Raw genomic sequence first — 18,908 nt, 5'->3', positions numbered from 1 at the left:
CAAGGCATACATTCATCATTCACTACAATCAAAAAATGAGGAGCATTTCAACCAAGTAAGCCCGTCTTGGCATACCCAAAATATCTCTACTTGGGCAAGAGCTAGGTATATAGTAGGTACTAGAGTTCTTAGGGAATAAACATTCTAGAGCAAAAAAAATCTCAGTTTTATTCCCGTACATATATTCTTTCTGCATGAGCCAGATATAGCCATGCCTTCAATAATCTTACAACAAATACTGTTATGAGTTAAAGAGTTTTTCTATCTGTTCAACATCAGATCTCCAGAAGTAATTTCATCAAGTCTCTTAAAATTTGTGAGAATGGAAGGATTCAAAAGTACCTATAGGGACAACGTAGCCACGTCGCAGAAGTATAGATGGTCCAGACGAGATGTTATGGAAGTATTTTTTTTCTTGATCATTTCAACCTTAATAAGGTTGTCATTAAGCTACCTATTAGCCTTCCTGAAACAATAAATCTCAACCTGAAGCATTCAGCATGACAAGTCACTAAAGCATTTTTCCTATGGGATTTGCAAAGTAAAAAGAAAGCAGCACAGGCAGCACAAGTTTCTTTTTAAGAACTCTCACCTTCGCAACCAAAGTTAACACATCCACTGCAGAACTGAAACAGTTTTTTCCAGCACATACTTCGTGGAAACTTAGGTACCATAGGCTTCATGCATCAAGAATAAGATTCAAAGCCCAGTCTTTTAGTCTGAAGCCTCTGGAGGGTACGTTAGACTATTCAGTCACATTTTTGTAATCAGGTTAATGCCTCCCAGCACTCTGTGCCACCCAGGTCACCACCAGTGTGATTCTCAGGGGACACACAAAGTAAAAGGATATACCAAAATAGGAAAAAATAAGGTATTACAGAGGTGTTCAAAGCAAAACAATTCCTTCCCCAAGGATCATTGTAAAAGAAAAATAAATTAAAATAAATTATAATTTATGTCAGCATATCCATCAAGTTCCAAGCCATATTTATATAGTAGGCACTGAAAAGACAGGAGGACTTGAATGCATGTTTTCGAAGGTGCTTGCATGAAACAAAACTTTGAACATTTTTCCAGCATACATTCATTTAAAAGCAGGAAAAACACTAGTCAATCAATTAAAAGTTGCCTTCCCAAGCTGCTGTTCTGAAACGAGATCCAGCATGACATGCCCAACTGCAGAGGAACTTCAGTCTATTTATTGCTGTAAGCTGTGCTGTAAGCAGCACATACAAGGAATGGGGCACAAACCAGTCTCCAACCTGCAACAGTTGAGTATTCAAAACAAACAACAACAACAACAACAACAAAACAGCGCCTAAACATCCAAGTTGTCTAAAAATCATGCATCCCTAACAATGAAAATAACAAAAAGTAGAAAAATGCAACACCTTCATTTAGGGTCTTCCCTCCCAGTTTGTTATTATCAAACAGACCACAGAATAGAGTCGTAGAATATCTGGAGGGATTGTCAAATCCAGCACCTGGCTCCACACATGACCATCCAACATTCAAACCTTATGTCTGAACACTGTGCAAACATTCCTTGAACTACAGCAGGCTCGGTGCAGTGATCACTGTCCTGGGCAGCCTGTGCCAGTGCCTGACCACCCTCTGGTGCAGAACCTGTCCTTAACCCTCACTGCTCCTCTCCTAACACAGCTCCATACCATTCCCTTAGGCCCTGTTGTTGTCACACAGAGCAGAGCTCAGCGCTGCTCCTTTGCTCCCTGTGAGGAGCTGCAGCTGTCCTGAGGTTTTCCCTCAGCTCCTCTGCTTCTGAGCTGAGCACATCCAGGGACCTCAGCCACTCCTCATACACTTTGCTCTACAGACCCTTCATTATATGCTTTCTCTACATAGGTAAAAGTGAGAAAAATAACTACAATATATCCATTGCCTTGTTCTGGAAGGGCAAGAGCAATGACAAAGCTGTGTGCCCATTCATTTTCTTGTGTGGCAGGCAGTTTTTGCTCTCAAGAAGCAATCTTGAATGCAAGTGATGGGGTCTCTTTCTATTTTTGACTCTGTTAGTCCTTGGGGAAGCAGGTTGTTAGGCAACCTGCTGCACTTGATGCAGGATAACCATGCAAGCTTCATTGCGACTAAGATGATCAGGGGGCTGGAGCACCTCCCCTATGAGGACAGGCTGAGGGAGTTGGGCTTGTTCAGCCTGGAGAAGAGAAGGCTGCGGGGTGACCTCATTGCAGCCTATCAATACCTGAAGGGAACCTACACCCAGGAGGGGAGTAAACTCTTCAAAAGGGCTGACAACAGCAGGACTAGGGGAAATGGTTTTAAGTTGAAGGAGGGAAGATTTAGGTTGGATGTTAGGGGGAAGTTCTTTACAAGGAGAGTGGTTAGGCCCTGGAACGGGCTGCCCAGGGAGGTTGTGGATGCCCCGTCCTTGGACGTGTTTAAGGCCAGGTTGGACGGGGTCCTGGGCAACCTGATCTGAATGTGTATGTTTGGTGGCCCTGCTAGGCAGGGGGGTTGGAACTACATGATCCTTGGGGTCCCTTCCAACCCGGATGATTCTGTGATTCTGTGATTCATTTACCCTGTCACGACACAACAACTTCAGTTTTTCACTCCAGAGAAGCTTGCAGCAGTAACAGCCTGCGTGAGCATAGTATAGGATGTACACTGTCATACATAGTGGCAAATATTACGCAGTAGGAAGTGAAAAATCTCTAAAAATTGCTTCTATTTCATACAAACATTGCTGCTAGCTGAAAATATGATTGTATTCTGTCTGCACTAATCTGGCTGTGAGACAGCATGTCATCTAGCCCTGTGGACTCATTTATCCCAAATTCATTTGAACTACCTCATCTGTTAATAGCAAATCCCAGCAGATGGCATTATGTTACAAGGAAATATTACTCAGGGCACTTGCTTTCTTCTCAGCTCTGCAAGTCCAGACTTGAACTTCTCTGTGTTTGGGCACAACCTTTCCCTCTTGCACCTGTGGTTTTTCCAATCCAATCATGTAGTGGTAGTATTTCAGCTGGGTGGAAGTGCGAAGGTACAAAGCCAGCTTTATGGGCCTTTTATCTTTGTACTTGTCACTTAATTTTGAAATCCCTTACCTCCCTGTGCTCTCTCAGGCTAGAATAATCTTGATGTCAGCACTGGCACTGCAGATGACAGGCTGATAATAACTGTTTGTCTCTCCTGTTATGCTGTAGTCTGCCTTTTGTAGGAGCCAGATGCTCAGGCAATAATAGCTTCAGTGCTGAAATACCTCTGAATTCAGTTGCTGGTGAAACATTAAAGGTTTAAGCACTGTTACATGAGCATAGTTAGTTGTCCACAGCTGACTGAGAAATAACCTAGAACAGAGCCAGACAATGGAGGCTCCCAGACATGATAAACAGTAAGTGACAATTGCAGGTATAGCAGCCCCAATCAACTGTGGCAACTGTTAGCAACAGTCCATCTTCAACTGCCCTGCTCTCCCTTTTCCCAAATTTCTTCCTGTTCTAGTTTTTATTTGTCTTGAGAACTTCTGTACAGCTGTTCCTGAAGTTAGAGATCATACTGGAGATCATACTGTGCAGATGGAGCAAAGCCCTGCTGTGTGCCAGGCTATAGAGGACCTTGCAACAGTTCTTAGCTCAGTCCATGCTCCTGCATGATTCTGAATTCTGCTGTGTTATTGTGCCCAATAAGAAGCTACATTTACTACTAAGAAAAGTGGAAAGCAATGTTTGTTCAGGGCCAAATACAGACCCAAAAATCTGCCAGCAAAAGTGGTAATTCCTTCATCTTTAGTGTCAGAGCTACTGACCATAAAATACCTAGCTCCCTAGAGTGCATGTAGTCAGGTAAAATCAGTTAGGAACAGGCATAAATGAAGACCCAAAATAATCAGAGCCACTTTAAAAGGTAGTTATTTGAGTGAAATCAATTCCTCCAGCTCTGGAGGAGGTATAGAAGCAATGAGATCAAGTTAATTCTGCTTCACTAGACAGAACTACAGACTATGCTTTGCTTGGTACCCTGTTGGATTGCATGCACAGCTGCATTTTTATATTTAAGAGCCCTTATTTGATATGTCACTGTTTCCTGTTGATAATTCCTCTCTCTGACATGAGCAGGAGTTCTTCTGTCACTCTATTGTTCCATGCCAGAGAGCTGGCATTTCAATACCATTTCCTTACCATTTCCTATTACCTAGACATCACTGATGTATATTTTGTCTTTTTTTTTGTGTGTGTGTGCATAAAGTAGCATTACTTTACAGTGATTACTACACCACCACACTAGCATTACCACATAGGAATGCTGCAATACCTCTCTTTTTGTCGAGGACGCGCTTGGCAATGCTGTTAAGCAGAAGCAGAAGCATTAAGAAGAAATGGATTTCTTGACAAAGAAATCCATTTCACGCTACCTCGCAGGCGGACCGTTGAGTATCTTATGCCATCTGCTGGCAGCACTGCAAATTGCGCTAACCAAGAAAAGCAACGAACTCCTCTTACCTGGAGCTCGGATGCCCACGGTAAAGGAAAAAATCCTTACAGCGCAGATTAGAAGGATGTGCTGAGGTGGATGAGCTGTTCAAGGCAGCGTGCTTCCAGCAGAGCTCTCATCCAACGGAGCTCATTCACCTCATTGTCTGCACTGTGGACTGCAGCTCTCTGCCAGGCCTTAGTTGAGGAAACAATAAAACCTCAGTTTACTAGGGCCTGTGCAGATTTTGGTAGATTCCTGTCAAGCTCAGGATTGCATCTATGCCGTGTTCCCCAGAACTTCTCATTCTAAAGCATGAGGGTATGAAATCTGTGAAGCTGTGCTTCCCTGGTAGCAATTGTACAGAACAGTGTGGTACATTAGCTAATGAGCCTGTCTTGGCTATGTCAGCTGCAACCTATTAGATGGATAATCTGTTGACTGCAGGTGTGCCTACAGATAATTGGGAGCCTTTGAGAATAATTGGGTACCTTGAGAACCAGAGTTGAAGTAAAATGCTTCTGTTAAGTTGCTAGATCTAGAGCTGGAGAAGTATTGTGGAGTGGCAAGGAAACTTTTCCACTGAACTGAGGAGCAGTGTGAAAAGGACTCTTCCTCTGGTTAAAGTAATACATCCTCAATAACTGCTGCTTTCAACCTCTCCTTTTTTTTTTTTTACTTTTGTGTGTGTGTATGTGTTAATTAGAGTGCTGCTCCAAGTCAGGATTAATTTCAGATCACCTCTATCCAAAATTGGTGCACTATATCTTATTTATATGTCAGAAATCAACATCTGAAATGGATAAATAAACATGGGTGTATTATTAGCAAGATCTTGATATATTAGGACTTGGTCCAGAACCCACTGAAATTGGAATCTTTCTGTAGGTATTAAAAGAAAAGTTGTGTAGAAAAAAAAAATTAATTAAGATTAAATGTAACATCACTCAGTGTCTGTGGCATGCTCTATCACTGAACTATTTCCTAATTAATGAGCAAGTTCCAACTTAGTGTGAAAAAGGCAGATAGAGAGTTGTTAATGAAACCTCTTCCCTTCTCTCCAACCTGTGAGCTGGTAAGGAATACAGCCTGCCGGTTCTTCTTACCAGAAGGGCAGAATCATAGAATTGCATCAGAGAAAATTCTGATGTTTCCTTCCTTCTTCTTATGGTCAATTTTTGGTGAAGACATAAGATCATGAGTAACTACAAGGGAATAGGTACCAATAGCTGTGGCCAAGGAGCATGAGGCAAGATTAACACAGAGAAGCAATTTCAAAATGCTAGAAGCAACTTTCCAGCCAATCTGCTGCCATGTCTTCCTTTCTGATGTGTGACTGACTAGACTGAGCTTTAAGTAGTACCAAAAGACAAAAATTTGCAGGATGTAAGAAAAAACAATGCCAGAGGAAGGGCCCTGAGTTTCTGCTAACCTAACAAAAGGTACGTTCACCAACTGAGAGGTAGGGAAAGTTCTGAAACAATAAGGGTTAACTACTCTTTTTTAAAATGGTGTTTTGTACAGAAAATTTTGCCTCACATTCCTCCCTTCCCCCCCCCACTAGCACACGTGTACATAGTATGAAAACCCACTGCCCTTGTCATGCCTGGTTAGATGTCACTAGTTAGGGTTAACATCTTTGTATCCTCTTCTGTGTTAGGCTGCACCACAGCTCCTACCTTCCCTAAAATACTTCTTATTGAAAGCTGTAGGTGGGCAGATCACAGTCAGCCAGAGTGCTTTTCTTTCCTTACTTACATTGTCTCCCAGCTCACACAAAGAAACTGGTAGGAAGAAGAGAGGGAAGAGCAAAATTGTAAGGGATTGACTTTGCTTTTTACCTTGTCCTTCAGCTCATTTCTTGCCTTCCATTATGTCTTCTGTTTCTCACCAAATCTGCATGTAAGAGGCTAACACTGAATATCTTGTCACACTCAGAGACAATGCTGAAGGTTAGGGTGATTCCTACGTTTGCCCACAACAAAGAAGTTATCTGTTCTAGAATCACATATGTCTCTTTATGCTTCTTGCATCTGCTTGTATCCCCAACAGGGCATCATTTCAGCAAAATTCTGTAGGTCAGCAGAAGAGGGGGAAAAAGTCCTTATTCTCTTACTGAAGTTTCTGCTTGATAAGTTCTCTGGAGCAAGGACTATATTTTTTATTGCCTGACTGGAAGTGGCCTTGATTTCTGAGGCATCCATAGACACTAACAGAGAACAAATACTGAGTGTCAGCAGCCTTACAGCTGTGGGAAGCAAGTAGCAGCTGGTGTTCATCTCACACAACAGTTCTGAAACTTGTCCTCTGACTAAATATAAAAATTGTTGGCAGATGGTGGTTGACAGTGAACAATCTTGGGAAATTCATATGTCAGTTGAATTTAACCTAATGCTAGTGAAATTCTGTGAAGGTGACCAGACTTTCAAACTCAGAGCACCAGGTAGTTATCTTCATAATGCATCTTGCCCAGCTACTTTATGTCTGTTTCGTATCTCTCTAGCTTTATTTCACTGATGAGAACAAAATAAAATGTTTGACTCTCCTTGTCCTAGTTTTGGCTGGGCTAGAGTTATTATTTTTCCTAGTGGCTGGTATGATGCTGTTTTGGATTTAGGAGAAAAACAACATGGATAACACACTGATGTTTTAGTTGTTGCTGATTACTGCTTACAGAGTCAAGGTCTTTTCTGTTTCTCACACAATCCTGCCAGCAGGATGTTGTGGGGGCACAAATAGCTCAGAGGGAACAGAACTTGTACTGCTGACATGAGCTGGCCAAAGACACGGTCCATACCACATGAACAATAAAACTGGGAGAGTTGGCTGCAGGGGACTAGCTGGGTGTTGGTTGGTGAGAGGTGAGCAATTGCTTTGTGCATCACCTCTTTGGTAAATACGTATGCATACTGTATATATCAATATATATAGTAGTTATCATTACTATTATTTTTCCTTTCCTTAGTAAATAATTTTGATGTCAGACCACAAATTCTGCGTTTTTATTTCAACTCTCTCCTGCATTTTGCTGCTGGAGGGGTGAACAAATGGCTACAGGTTGCTGAGCTGCCTTCTAGAGTAAACCATAACACTGCTCTGTGGAGAGATTTCTAAGAGGAGCAGCTAACTGGACAAGAACAATAAAATAGCTTACTCATTTCCAGCACCTTCTAAAACCGTAGGCTACTTCAGAGCACATTATGCTAGGAGTCAAATAGAACAAACAACTGCCTGTTTAAGTCTTGTGTGGTGGCATCCTCCCTTACAGGAATAGTGAGCATCTAAGCAGCCCTTTTTCCTCATAGTGCATTGCTCTGAGCCTTCAACTGGTGGCAGCTTATGGGTGTTCAGCTTCAATTCAGCTCCACAGGATTACCAGGGCTTAGGTGATCTTGCTGCTGTGGAAGAAAGTGAAATTACACAGCTGTGGGCATTGTCAAGCCAATCAGAAATCTGCCCCCCCTTCCGATTCATGCTGCAGTGTATCTCTCCCAGTAGCCTGCTCTCTCTCTCACCTGTGGGCAGTTAGCCTTCCCAGTGAGACTTAGCAGCTGCAGGGAGCTGGGCTAAGCCCGGAGGAGGCTTGAATATGTTCAGGGTTACATTGTATTTGTTAACATAAGATTAGTATGGGAACTCCAGTACTGTGGCCCTGTGGAGGCCGAGCAGGCCGAGTACAGGGACACTACAGTCTATGTGGCACCAACAGAGAGCAAGCACAGGAAAAGAGAGGTCAGGTGGGCAAACAGGCAGATACAGAATCACAGAATCACAGAATTGTAGGGGTTGGAAGGGACCTCCAGAGATCATTGAGTCCAACCCCCCTGCCAAAGCAGGTTCCCTACAGCAGCCACACAGGACACAGAACAAGGGCTGGGCTGGGAGGAGTGGTCCCTGGGCATCTCTGCCTCATGCCCTGAACCACCCTGAGTGACTGTGGGCAACAGCAGTGGCACTGTTTGGGCCCAAGAGCCCCTGGTGCTGGAAAGGCTGTTGAAACTGACAGCCGTTAGTCTGCAGCCAGTAGTGCTTGCAGCCCCCTGGCTCTGAAAGGTTCTGTGCAGGTGGTAGTTTCCACAGCAGCCGGGTCTTCCTGCTTGAGCACTGTGCTGCTCCCATGAAGGTAACCAAGCTTCACATCCCCATGCCCAGCCATGCCCAGCCTACTGCAGCTGCTAGGCCTTACTGGAAAGGCTAGACTTTGTCCAAAGAATTTAAAATTTGTCCCCAAAACTGTGGACTTGAAGGGGTTTCACAGCTGTATCCAACCCAGCCAGGCCCAAATGAAGGTCAGAAGCTGTGGTGGATGTGGGCAGCATTGCACAGCAGGGCTTCATTCTAACAGGAAATTAACTACCTCTGAAAGGCTCTGTGGCCGCAGCTGTTGGGTGGTGGGGCTATTCAAGAGTGTATCACCATGTGCTCTGTAATTCTTGTGGACCATCTACCTCTGCAGATGGCTGCTGTGAGGGACTGTGCTGGAAGGACCCTTGATCCCCCTGTGAGCAATAGTGTAATTAACCCTCTGTGCCAGGGCTAGTGCAAAGCAGCAAACTGCAGCAGGGTGGAGCATTTTATGAAGTGAATATTTAGGTCTTTTAAATATTCACAAGTGCTACTTAGCTGTAAATAAATTATATTTTATGTCCTCACACTATACTTGTGCACTGGAATTGCCAGGCCAGAGCCTGAAGCAATGGTTGAGCACCAGGTGAGAAGACGTGTCTAACCCAGGAAGCTCAGGAGCAAGCCATGCATCTGAGTGACTGGTAGGGGTGGAGCCTGGATCCAGCTCTCCTCACTCTCATGTCAGGCTTAGTAGCAGAGGGAGCAGTATCTCTCTGCATAGAGATTGTTTTCCTCTCAAGCTGTTACTGGTTTTGAGAAGGGGTGATCTGATTTTTATTCTTAAAATAACTTTGCTGTGAAGCTTAATATAAATTTCTGTGCCAGAGTTGTGTCCTTGCTTAAAGAGCCAGAGAGGGAAACCTTGACTGCAAGAGGGTAAATGGCTGGGCAGCAGGGTTGTGGGTGATACGTACATGGTAAAAGTGTCTTCACAGTCTTCTGAGATAGGATGGAAGGCCAGCTCAGGCTTTGACTCACTGATTTTTTTCCATTACAATTTACATATACTATTAACGTCCAGCTCCTGGCAGAGAGATTGCTAACAGCAAAATATGCTTGCTTTTTGGATTCCAACCTGACCTACTAATGCTTGCTTCTCAGAAAATAGTACTATTTGCCCAAAATGAGAAAAACTCTGAGAACTGTTACGACTGTGGCTTTACAACAAAACATCTCTCTATTTTAGCAACTCTCAAAATTGCTGTCTCTGAACATTACTGCACTTATGACAGCGTATTTGTCAGTTGTTGAAAAAGGGAAAGAACTGTGTGTTAAACCGTGTTGCAGAACTAGTGATCTGTGTTATAGTTGGAATTTGTAACACACATCCTGAAATCCTGGAGGCCTCATAAAATGACCCTTCCATGTAGAGCCAATTTTGAAATAAGGGTACTTAACTAAGATAATGTGTTTCGATGTAACACGTGAAATGGATTTTGCCTAGATGTTATATGTAGTCCAGGCCAAACTAGTCCATGCCATGGCAGCAACAGTCATGCTTGTATTTCAGGAAGTCCACACTTTTCTCGGGGATTACCTTGGAATCCTCCTTGAACTGTTGCTAAGAATGAGACAAGAAACATTTATAACAGACCTTGTAACTAAGTTAAGATGCCAAGACAAAGCTTTGCAAATGAAAATCTAATTAGAATAAATTAGAACACAAATGATTCCGTAAGTTCCTGGTTGCAATATTCATGTGAACATATGAAAAAATAAGAAGTATTCTTAGTATTTTTGTAAGTCATGTACTCTTAAAAATTCTGCTGTCTTAATCTCTGATTAAGCCAGAGCACTGGTGAGTCATCTGTAAAATTTATATTGTAATATCATTTCAGATGGAAAAGATTTGTATACGTCAGCTAAGGTCATCTGTGCTGCTTATTTCCTAAGTCTGAAGTTCTATTTGCAGTTAGTTGGTTTTAAGGTGGAGGGAGAAATCTATTCTATGTGTAAACAAGGACATTTTCAGGTATGTGAATATCGTTGTTCTTTTTCAAAATTGGAGGACCTTGGGATGTGTCAGCAACTCACAACCTTGGGAATTTTTTTTTCTTGGTTCATTTTTGTTTAAAGGTGTTGGAGAAGCTGTCCCATTGATGGAAAGAAAGTAGTAAGTAGTAAGTTTCTCATTATGCAGAAATTGCTAAAGTGGTGGCTGCGCAATAGAAGATGAATACTTAGTGGAGTAATACTGACAGCCAATGAAAAGAATGCAAAAGCAAATGCAGAAGCCAGTAACAGGCTTCCTAGGGCAGGTGACCTGTCCTAGCTTGATTATGTTGAAATTTTGAACACAGAGAGAATCTGTAAATCCAAAAGCAGAAAATCAAACAAAATGAAAGAACACACTTGGGAGGAAACAAAGGAAAAACACTGGGTTTACTTCCAGCTTTTACTGAGAGCCTCACTCATCTTTGATTTAAGTATTAAATGCAACTTATCTAACCTGCATAATTTTTTTGCAGAAAAATCTGCATGAAGCTCTATCACCAGAAATGGAAATACACTTCCACAGTGTGCTGCTCTAGGAAGACCATAGCTTGTCTCATTACATGCAGTGCTATCCTCAGACATGCAATCAATTATTCAAATAATTTGTTGACAATTAATATAACTGTTTCTAATAAAAAATGATTACAGTTAGGAATTATGTGATTACATCAAGATCTATGTATCATAAATTCAGGAGGCACCACCTAGAAGGTGAAGAAACATCATTTTTCAATTTATTCATTTTTACTAGTTAGAAGGACCTGGGAAGGTTCATTTATGTGATCCCTAAGAGGGGGCTCACAGAACTTGTAGGAGAGAAATTACTGTCTTTATTACATTTGTTGCTGTCAGTAAAGTAGTAGAATCCCTTCAGTTATGGAGGAGATAATTCAGCTTTTTTTTTTTTTTAAATAATCAGGAAGGATAAAAAACATTTTAATTGTGTGATTGACATGCAGAAAAAGTACATATTTGTGTTTACTTTTTACAAAATCGTGTCTGTAATGCTAAATAGGCTACTCCTGAGAGAACAGAGGCACTGGAATGCAATCAGAAAATTCAAAATTAGTTTGGTTTTAATCCTTCTCGGACTGTTTGCCTGTCTTGCCATACAAATGTATATTTTATCTTTCCTTCTATGATAGGCTCAGCTAGGTACTTGATTTCTTGTTTTTATTAAAAACTATTGCAGAGCTACTGGGTCTTATCCTGTAACAGCGGAGGCTGCTGTAGGCTGGAACTAACTGCTGATGTCAATTAATACTGCAAGCAAGGTAAAAAAAAAAAAAAAGAAAACATCTGAAGGTCATCAATCAAGACCAGTTTTGTTAGATATGTGTTTTAATGGCATTGTCATAAGACTGTATGATATGAAGGAGTGTTTCATCTAAACAAAATACATCCTGTCAACCAGCAGTTTGCAGTATTGGGTAAAATCTAACTCATACTGAAAGCAGCAGAAAGTCACTGCTGATTTCATTAATGATTGGAAGTATCTTGGAAGAAGAATTATTATGATTATTGTAGAAAAATCCTCTTGTCTAGATAAGCTTTAGTTAAGACTTAAATCACAAATATATTTGTTTTTAAATTTTATTTTAGAATGACATATCATATGGCAGCCAAGTAGAAAAAAAATCACTTTCTGTGCATTTACACATATATAATCATGTTTTAATTTATTTCAGTTTTTATTTTAAGTTTGTTAGATTGACATAAAGCCCTTCAGGAAATACATGAAGACCTACTGAAACATCTTCCGCATTCTCTTTTGCCTGGAAGTCTTACCATTGCATATGACTGCCTGATTGTGGTAGCTCATCTGAGCATTGAATGCATTTTCAAAAACATAATGGTTTTCTGTTGCCAGTAATAGTAACAGATCTGTTCTGATGCTGGAGTATCAGCAAGTGAAGAGTGAAGAAAATTTCTCTGCTAAAAGTTTTGATGTAATAGAAAATGTTGGCATGACCTCTACTGACAGAAAAGAAGTTCTCCTCAACAGTTTTTAATATGCAGAGCAATGAGAGGTCAGCGAAAAAGCTACATATGCAGAAATGCCTCTCATTCACTCATGTTGACACAGCATCGATTTCAAGATTTTCTGAAAATCTTGAAGTTAGCAAAGAACCTGAGGCACAGATTTTAAACTACAATCTAGAGATACCACCTCAAGCCCAAGTCATATCAGCACCACTTTCTTGCTTCTCACCTTTAATGCAGCAACTGGTATTTACCAGAATTAAACACGTCTCTGAAGTAAGGGAACCTACAGAAATACCAACTGTTACTTATATTTGGCCAGTGTTAAAGATAGGAGAGGCTTGCAAATATTCCTGGGGCAGACTTCCAAATTCCTTAATATCAAACAGCCCAAACTTAGCAAGGTACTGCTCTAGTCCTGATGTAGTAACTGAAGATGTAACGTGTTCCCAAGTAACCCCAGTGAAACAGCCTGTACAAGAAGAGCAAAGCAGCAAGACAACAAAATCATATCCTCTTATTTTAAAATCTTCCAACACTGTTGTTTCAGGAATTCTGAGGTCATTGGCTAATGCTGAGAATAAGGATTGTAAGAATATTTTACCACTTTCATCTATTAGCCCTATTGGAAAGAAAGTGAAAATTCCATTTAAGGAAAATGCTATGATAATTCATAATGGAGAAGTCTACATCCCTTACATAATGAGACATGAAATTTTGTCAACAGAAATGGAAATACACAGTCAAGATCCGTTGCTCAGGAAGATCACAGTTTCTTTCGTTACTTGCAGAATTATCCGTGAAAGGACAGAACAGGTAAGGCTGCACTGAGCAATGAATCTGAAGCAAAAAGAGCAACAAAAAAGCTCTTTTTAGGGATTTTTGAAGGCGGCAGAAGTGCTGTGCTTGTGCCGGGGGCTGGCAGCTTATGGGCAGACTGCTCAGCAAGCAGGGGTAGAGCTGCCACTGCCCACCTTTCACCTTGACCCTTGGCTGCTGGGCTATAAGCAGCCTTAGGGTGATCACACATGGTTAGTAAACGGCCTCACTACTCACTGAGAATAGGGAAGGGTAATCGGTGCATGAGCACAGCCCATGCTGCCCATATGGTACTGCAGCAGGAGGTGGGTTTAGTGGCAGGGCACGTAAGTGCTGTCCCTCTTTGCTTGAGACCAGCTCTCTGGTGGTCTCTGAGACCGCAATTTACTCATGATTTCCAGCGGACAGCAGGCTTGTCCCAAGAAGACTGTGGCAACCCAGATGGAGTTCTTTACACCTGTCTCTAAAAGTCAGGCTAGCTATTGTCAGGGTACTCTACTCTCTCACCTGGAAGTCTTAGATGAAGAGTGGAGTAAACCCCCCATGATTCAAGAGGAAACAGTCAGAGATCTACTATTCCACCTGGACTGCCACAAGTCCAAGGGGCTGGATGAGACCCATTCAAGAGCGCTGAGAGAACTGACAGAGGTGATAGCCAATCTGCTTTCCATCATCTATCAGTGTTCCTGGCCAACTGGAGATGTCTCAGAGGAGTGGAGACTTGCCTGTGTGACTCCCATCTACAAGAAGGGTCATAAGGAGGATCTGGGAAACTGCAGGCCTATCAGCCTGACCTCGGTGCCAGGGAAAGTTATGGAGCAGACTGTCTAGAGGGAGATCATGTGGCATTTGTGGGACAACTGGGGAACAGGCATGGTTCGTGAAGGGCAGGTCCTGCTTGACCAACCTGATCTCCTTGTATGATTTAGTAACTCTCCTGGTGGATGAGGGAAAGAATGTTGATGAAGTACACAAAACTTCAGCAAAGCCTTCAACACGGTCTCCCACAGCGTTCTCCTGGAGAAGCTGGCAGCCCATGGCTTAGATGGGTACACTCTTTGCTGGGTAAGGAGATGGCTGGAGGGCCAAGCCCAGAGAGTGGTGGTGAATGGAATTAAATCCAGCTGGCAACTGGTCATGAGTGGTGTTCCCCAGGGATCGGTGCAGGTCTTTGAGTTTTCATGGTTTAAAATTAAATAAAATTAGATAATGCTGAGAAGGTGTCTATCAGTGTTTTTTTAGTAAGTGGTCAGGGTGAAAGCATTGCACTTATGTGAGCAGCAAAGTGCTATTTGGAGAATAATAAGTTCAAATTCAGTATAATCATAGAATCACCAAGGTTGGGAAAGACTCCAAGACCATCTAGTCCAGCTGTCCACCTACCACCAGTATTTCCCCATTCCCAAGGGAGAAGTTGTTTCTAAAAACAGGTGATAAGTGCCAACATGATAATATCTTAAATTAACAGTGAAATTAAAGAGGAGAGAGAAAGGGCTACTGGCAGGAGATTAACTGAATTGACTGAATTGACTGAATTAAATTAATTCCTCCTTATAGCACTGAAGTAGAGAAGAATCTAGAAATGAGCTATGAAAGAGACTCAGGCAGGAGGAAAACTGCTATCCAACACTCACTTTCAGGTAGTAAAGTTCTATTTTTCTTATTTCAGTTCCTCAAGAAGGCTGCTTTCCCATCCAGAGAACTGCAAAATAGAAATGAGAGAGAAGCACAATATAAAACAGACAAAGAACTAAGAAAGAAATCTGGTGGTGTTAAAGATATAAGAATACATCTCAAGAGGATAAATCCCAGTGAACTTAAGGAAGATTTTGGCAAAGCTTCTACATTTAAATGGAAGGTAACCACCAGGACAGAGAAATGGAAAAAAATGAGCTTTTGCCCATATACGAAGGACACTTAATTCTCAGTGTAAAAATATACAGCATTCATTACCTTGAAGTGATCATTACACATTATTAGTACTCCAAAACTTTTGGGCTTTTTGAGCCTTTGTCATAAAACATTTTCTATTTGAGAACTGACAATGTTTATAAAGATTTACAGCACCAATACATATTTGTATCAGCTATTGAAAGTCAGGAAACTCAGTCTTTGCAGATTACATTCTCTTGTTACAGTCTGTCATTTCTGCAAGTTTTGTGTGAACATTCTGCAAAGAGTAGCACATCATGCTGAAGATAGCCTTTATCATAAGTAAGATTCCAAATAAGTAACATTTTCATATAAGGAGTGGGAGATCCCTGCTGTCTTAATCTGTACTTCACATCTGGCTGCACTATGCTCTAGTGGAGTGCATCTTTTTATGTGTATGTTTAAAGTTATTTTTGATAACTAATAATGTTGTATTAAAGAATGTATAAATGCTCTGAAAGAACACATAATTCATAGTATCTTAATAGTATGCTCATCCGAATTTCTATGTATTTCTTAGATGCAATTGTATGCCTTTCAACATCACACAGAGTAATCACAAAGCAAGTGAGTGTAGAACATGAAATGAAAATATATGCATTTAAATTTTCCTCAAGTGTGAAACTAGTCAAAGTACAAGATTGCAGCCCAGATCTGTTTTTACTAGCGCAATTAATCTACTGGCTTAGGCAAAGGCACTTCTTTTGGAGTTTATCTTAAAAACTCAAATTCACTAATGTAGTGAGCTCATGTTAGTATTGATAGCAACCATGACAGGTCCTTTTTAAGATCTTAGTACTATTTGCTACAAAATGTTTGTATATGAATTGCTAAGGGTGAGCCCACTACATGAATAACGCCAGAATCTCCTCATGGACAGGAACAAGTCTTGTTCTAAAGCTGATTTTTGTTTTTTTTTTTCTCCTGAATTGTCCAGATTTCCTTCAGTTACATCATCGTATTCAGTTAATAAAAACAGTCTAATAAGAGTCATCAGAATTGATTAAAGTAAAATCAGTGTGTATATGTTAGATCCTTCTTGTTCAGCAGCAAGCTCAGCCACTTGAACCAGGTTTGTCAAAGCGAAGAAAAAAAGAGTGGGAGTAATCAGAAAAAGCTTATTCAACCTTGAGATGTAGCACTGCAAGAGACCATGAGAAAGGGAAACATAATTAGTCTATGCAGTATGAAAGTTTAAAGAACACCAAGCATGATGTCTGAGTATCTTTTGGGAAGAGCATTGGACAAACCCTTTTCTTCAGCATACAGTATTACAGGCAGGCCTAGATATAGGCCAAGTAGCTTTCAGAAAAGCCTGAAAAAGAGATTATTCCTCTTGACATCACTGGAAAAAAATGCAGCAAGGTACTATATGGTATTCATAGGAAATGTGTGGATCCTTTCGCTGTGGAATCCAACAACACTACTCAAATGACTGAGAGCTCAGTCCTTAATTTTACCTTAAACAGCCTAATACAGTAAATAATATAAACTTTTGGCATACTACCTTAGCAGAAAATAGAGTTCTTAGAGTTTAAACCTTAGCCTGATATGTTGTTTATACTGTTTTTGAGTTTTCTTATGAAACTAGAGTACAAGAATAGAACACGCATTGTATTCTGAATGTGCCTACTGAAAGCCAAGCACTACACAGCTGCTAGCTGTGTGCAGATGGGGATACATCCCACTGCTATACTCTCATTTTGTGAAAGCAAAGTTAATAGGAAGATTGGAAGTGGCATTGAGTACAGCGTTAGGTCAGGGTACTTTATTCAGCAAGCGGAAATTGACAGATTTGTTTTGTATTTGTTATTTCTTTCTATTCATCATGTCTTTAACACAGCATAATAAATCTGACAAGCTATCTCGTTTTTATTAGTAAACTTACCAGCAAATTTGGGAAAAAGTCTTGAAGGCTTTGGGTTTGTGGGTTTTATAAAAAGGAAAAAAAAAAATTTATCAGGACAGAAAAAATTTGCCACTTTACAGGTTCCTCTACCCATCAGTGAATTTGTATTTCAGTGACAGCAAGCTTCCTCATCATTACCTTTTTTAAAGTACAGTGCAAACTAAAGAAGTGTGCAAAGTGTAAGCCCTATCCCACTAGCTCTCCCAGCGGGGTACATTGCTTTCTACCCTGGTTTGCCCTCATTGCAACTTTCCTCCAGGCAGCAGTCTGCATGTATGTACCTCACAGCCCCAGTTTATCTTTGCAAAACTGAGTTCCCAGCTATAATTTTCCCACAAACACTCCACATCTGGCAAATAATATACAAGCTATATAGTACAAACAAAATAGCCAGTTCTCTCCAAAATTCATTCCTAGAAATAAGAATGAGAAATTCCTCAAGCGTCACGTTTCTGGCACTGTGCCAAGACCAACACAACATAAACACATTTTATCTCCTAAAAAGTCAAGGCTTTGTTTTCATTCTTTCTTCTTGTTAGCAACTTTTTAATTTTTATTTGGCCACCAGATCAAATCCATCTGAACTGACAAGGCAGACACAAAAAAAATATCTGGAGAGAGCAAGGTTTAAATACTTGACATTTTTCAGTTAGCTCATCCTGCTTCACTTTATTGTTATTACTATTTCTATTTTATTGTAATAATACAAACACTCCCTCCAGTCTTTTTTTGAGGTAGAAATCCTGATCTTTAGTTTTCTTGTCTTGAAGAGACAGGAGTTACCGAATTATGCGCCACTGTTCTTATATCAGGTGATTCCTGAAATTGTGTTCTTTGCAATCAGAATTATTCAAGAAATAAAGCAGTAAAGTTCTACTTTTTCTCATTTCAGTTCCCCAAGAAGGCTGCTTCCCCATCTAAAGAATCACAAAGGAGAAGTGAGAGAGTAGCACAACAGAAAGAAGACAATGAACTAAGAAGGAAATTTGGTATTGGTGAAGATATAAGAATCCATCTCAAGAGGTTAAAATTTCCATGCGATTCAGTTGTTTATCTGCAGCAAAGTTAGCAGTCAATAACAAATTACTGTTTCTCTTTGATCTATTATCTCCTGTTCAGTCTGTAGCGTTCAAGTCGCATTTTGTCAACTGAACCTTAAACTAATGTCTACTGCTCCTTCCAAGATCTTTGAGAAAGACCTACTTTTTTGTCCCTGAGTGGAAACTACATTGATGTACACTCAGCATTCATGAAAAATATGCTATAACTTTCTGTGAAATATTTCAAGGCCGGATAAAGCAAAACTTTCCAGAGTATGTTAAAAGAGCACAGGTATGGAATTACTTCTCTTTTTTCCGCCAGTACCAAAATAAAGCATGTGGTGTAAAAAAAAAAAAAAAAAAAAAAAAAAAGTAATAATTATGCTGGCTGTCATTTTTCTTAATTTTTTCCCCAGTAAATATGCCAAGGCAGGTTCTTAGTTTTGTCAATGTTTCTCCATCTATCCACATTTTCATTTCTCACCACGTGTCCCAAAAATCAAGTATGATCAAATACCTAGTGAAACATCTCATGTTTATTCTAGAGCTGTTTTACACAGATGCTTCCACTTGCCTGTCTAATATTGAGAATTTTCAGATACCAACAGTGTTATGAGAAGTTCTCATTAACTTTAATTGTTACT

At 40.6% G+C, this 18,908-nt stretch overlaps 1 protein-coding gene across 1 annotated transcript in view; it reads left to right on the top strand.

The window, feature by feature from the left end:
* The window catches only part of PLD5 (phospholipase D family member 5), a 227,113-nt gene extending 208,658 nt beyond the window's left edge, over nucleotides 1-18,455 (top strand). The window contains exon 11 of the mRNA XM_048936320.1: nucleotides 18,117-18,455. Within this exon, the coding sequence (XP_048792277.1) occupies nucleotides 18,117-18,145 (29 nt within the window). The 3' untranslated portion in view covers nucleotides 18,146-18,455. The remainder of the gene's footprint in view (nucleotides 1-18,116) is intronic.
* Nucleotides 18,456-18,908: the final 453 nt, after the last annotated feature.

Source organism: Lagopus muta, chromosome 2 (assembly GCF_023343835.1).
Source record: "Lagopus muta isolate bLagMut1 chromosome 2, bLagMut1 primary, whole genome shotgun sequence".
In the NCBI taxonomy this organism is placed as follows: domain Eukaryota; kingdom Metazoa; phylum Chordata; class Aves; order Galliformes; family Phasianidae; genus Lagopus; species Lagopus muta.
Note: the sequence above shows the minus strand (reverse complement) of the source record. Positions and strands in the feature narration are given on the sequence as shown.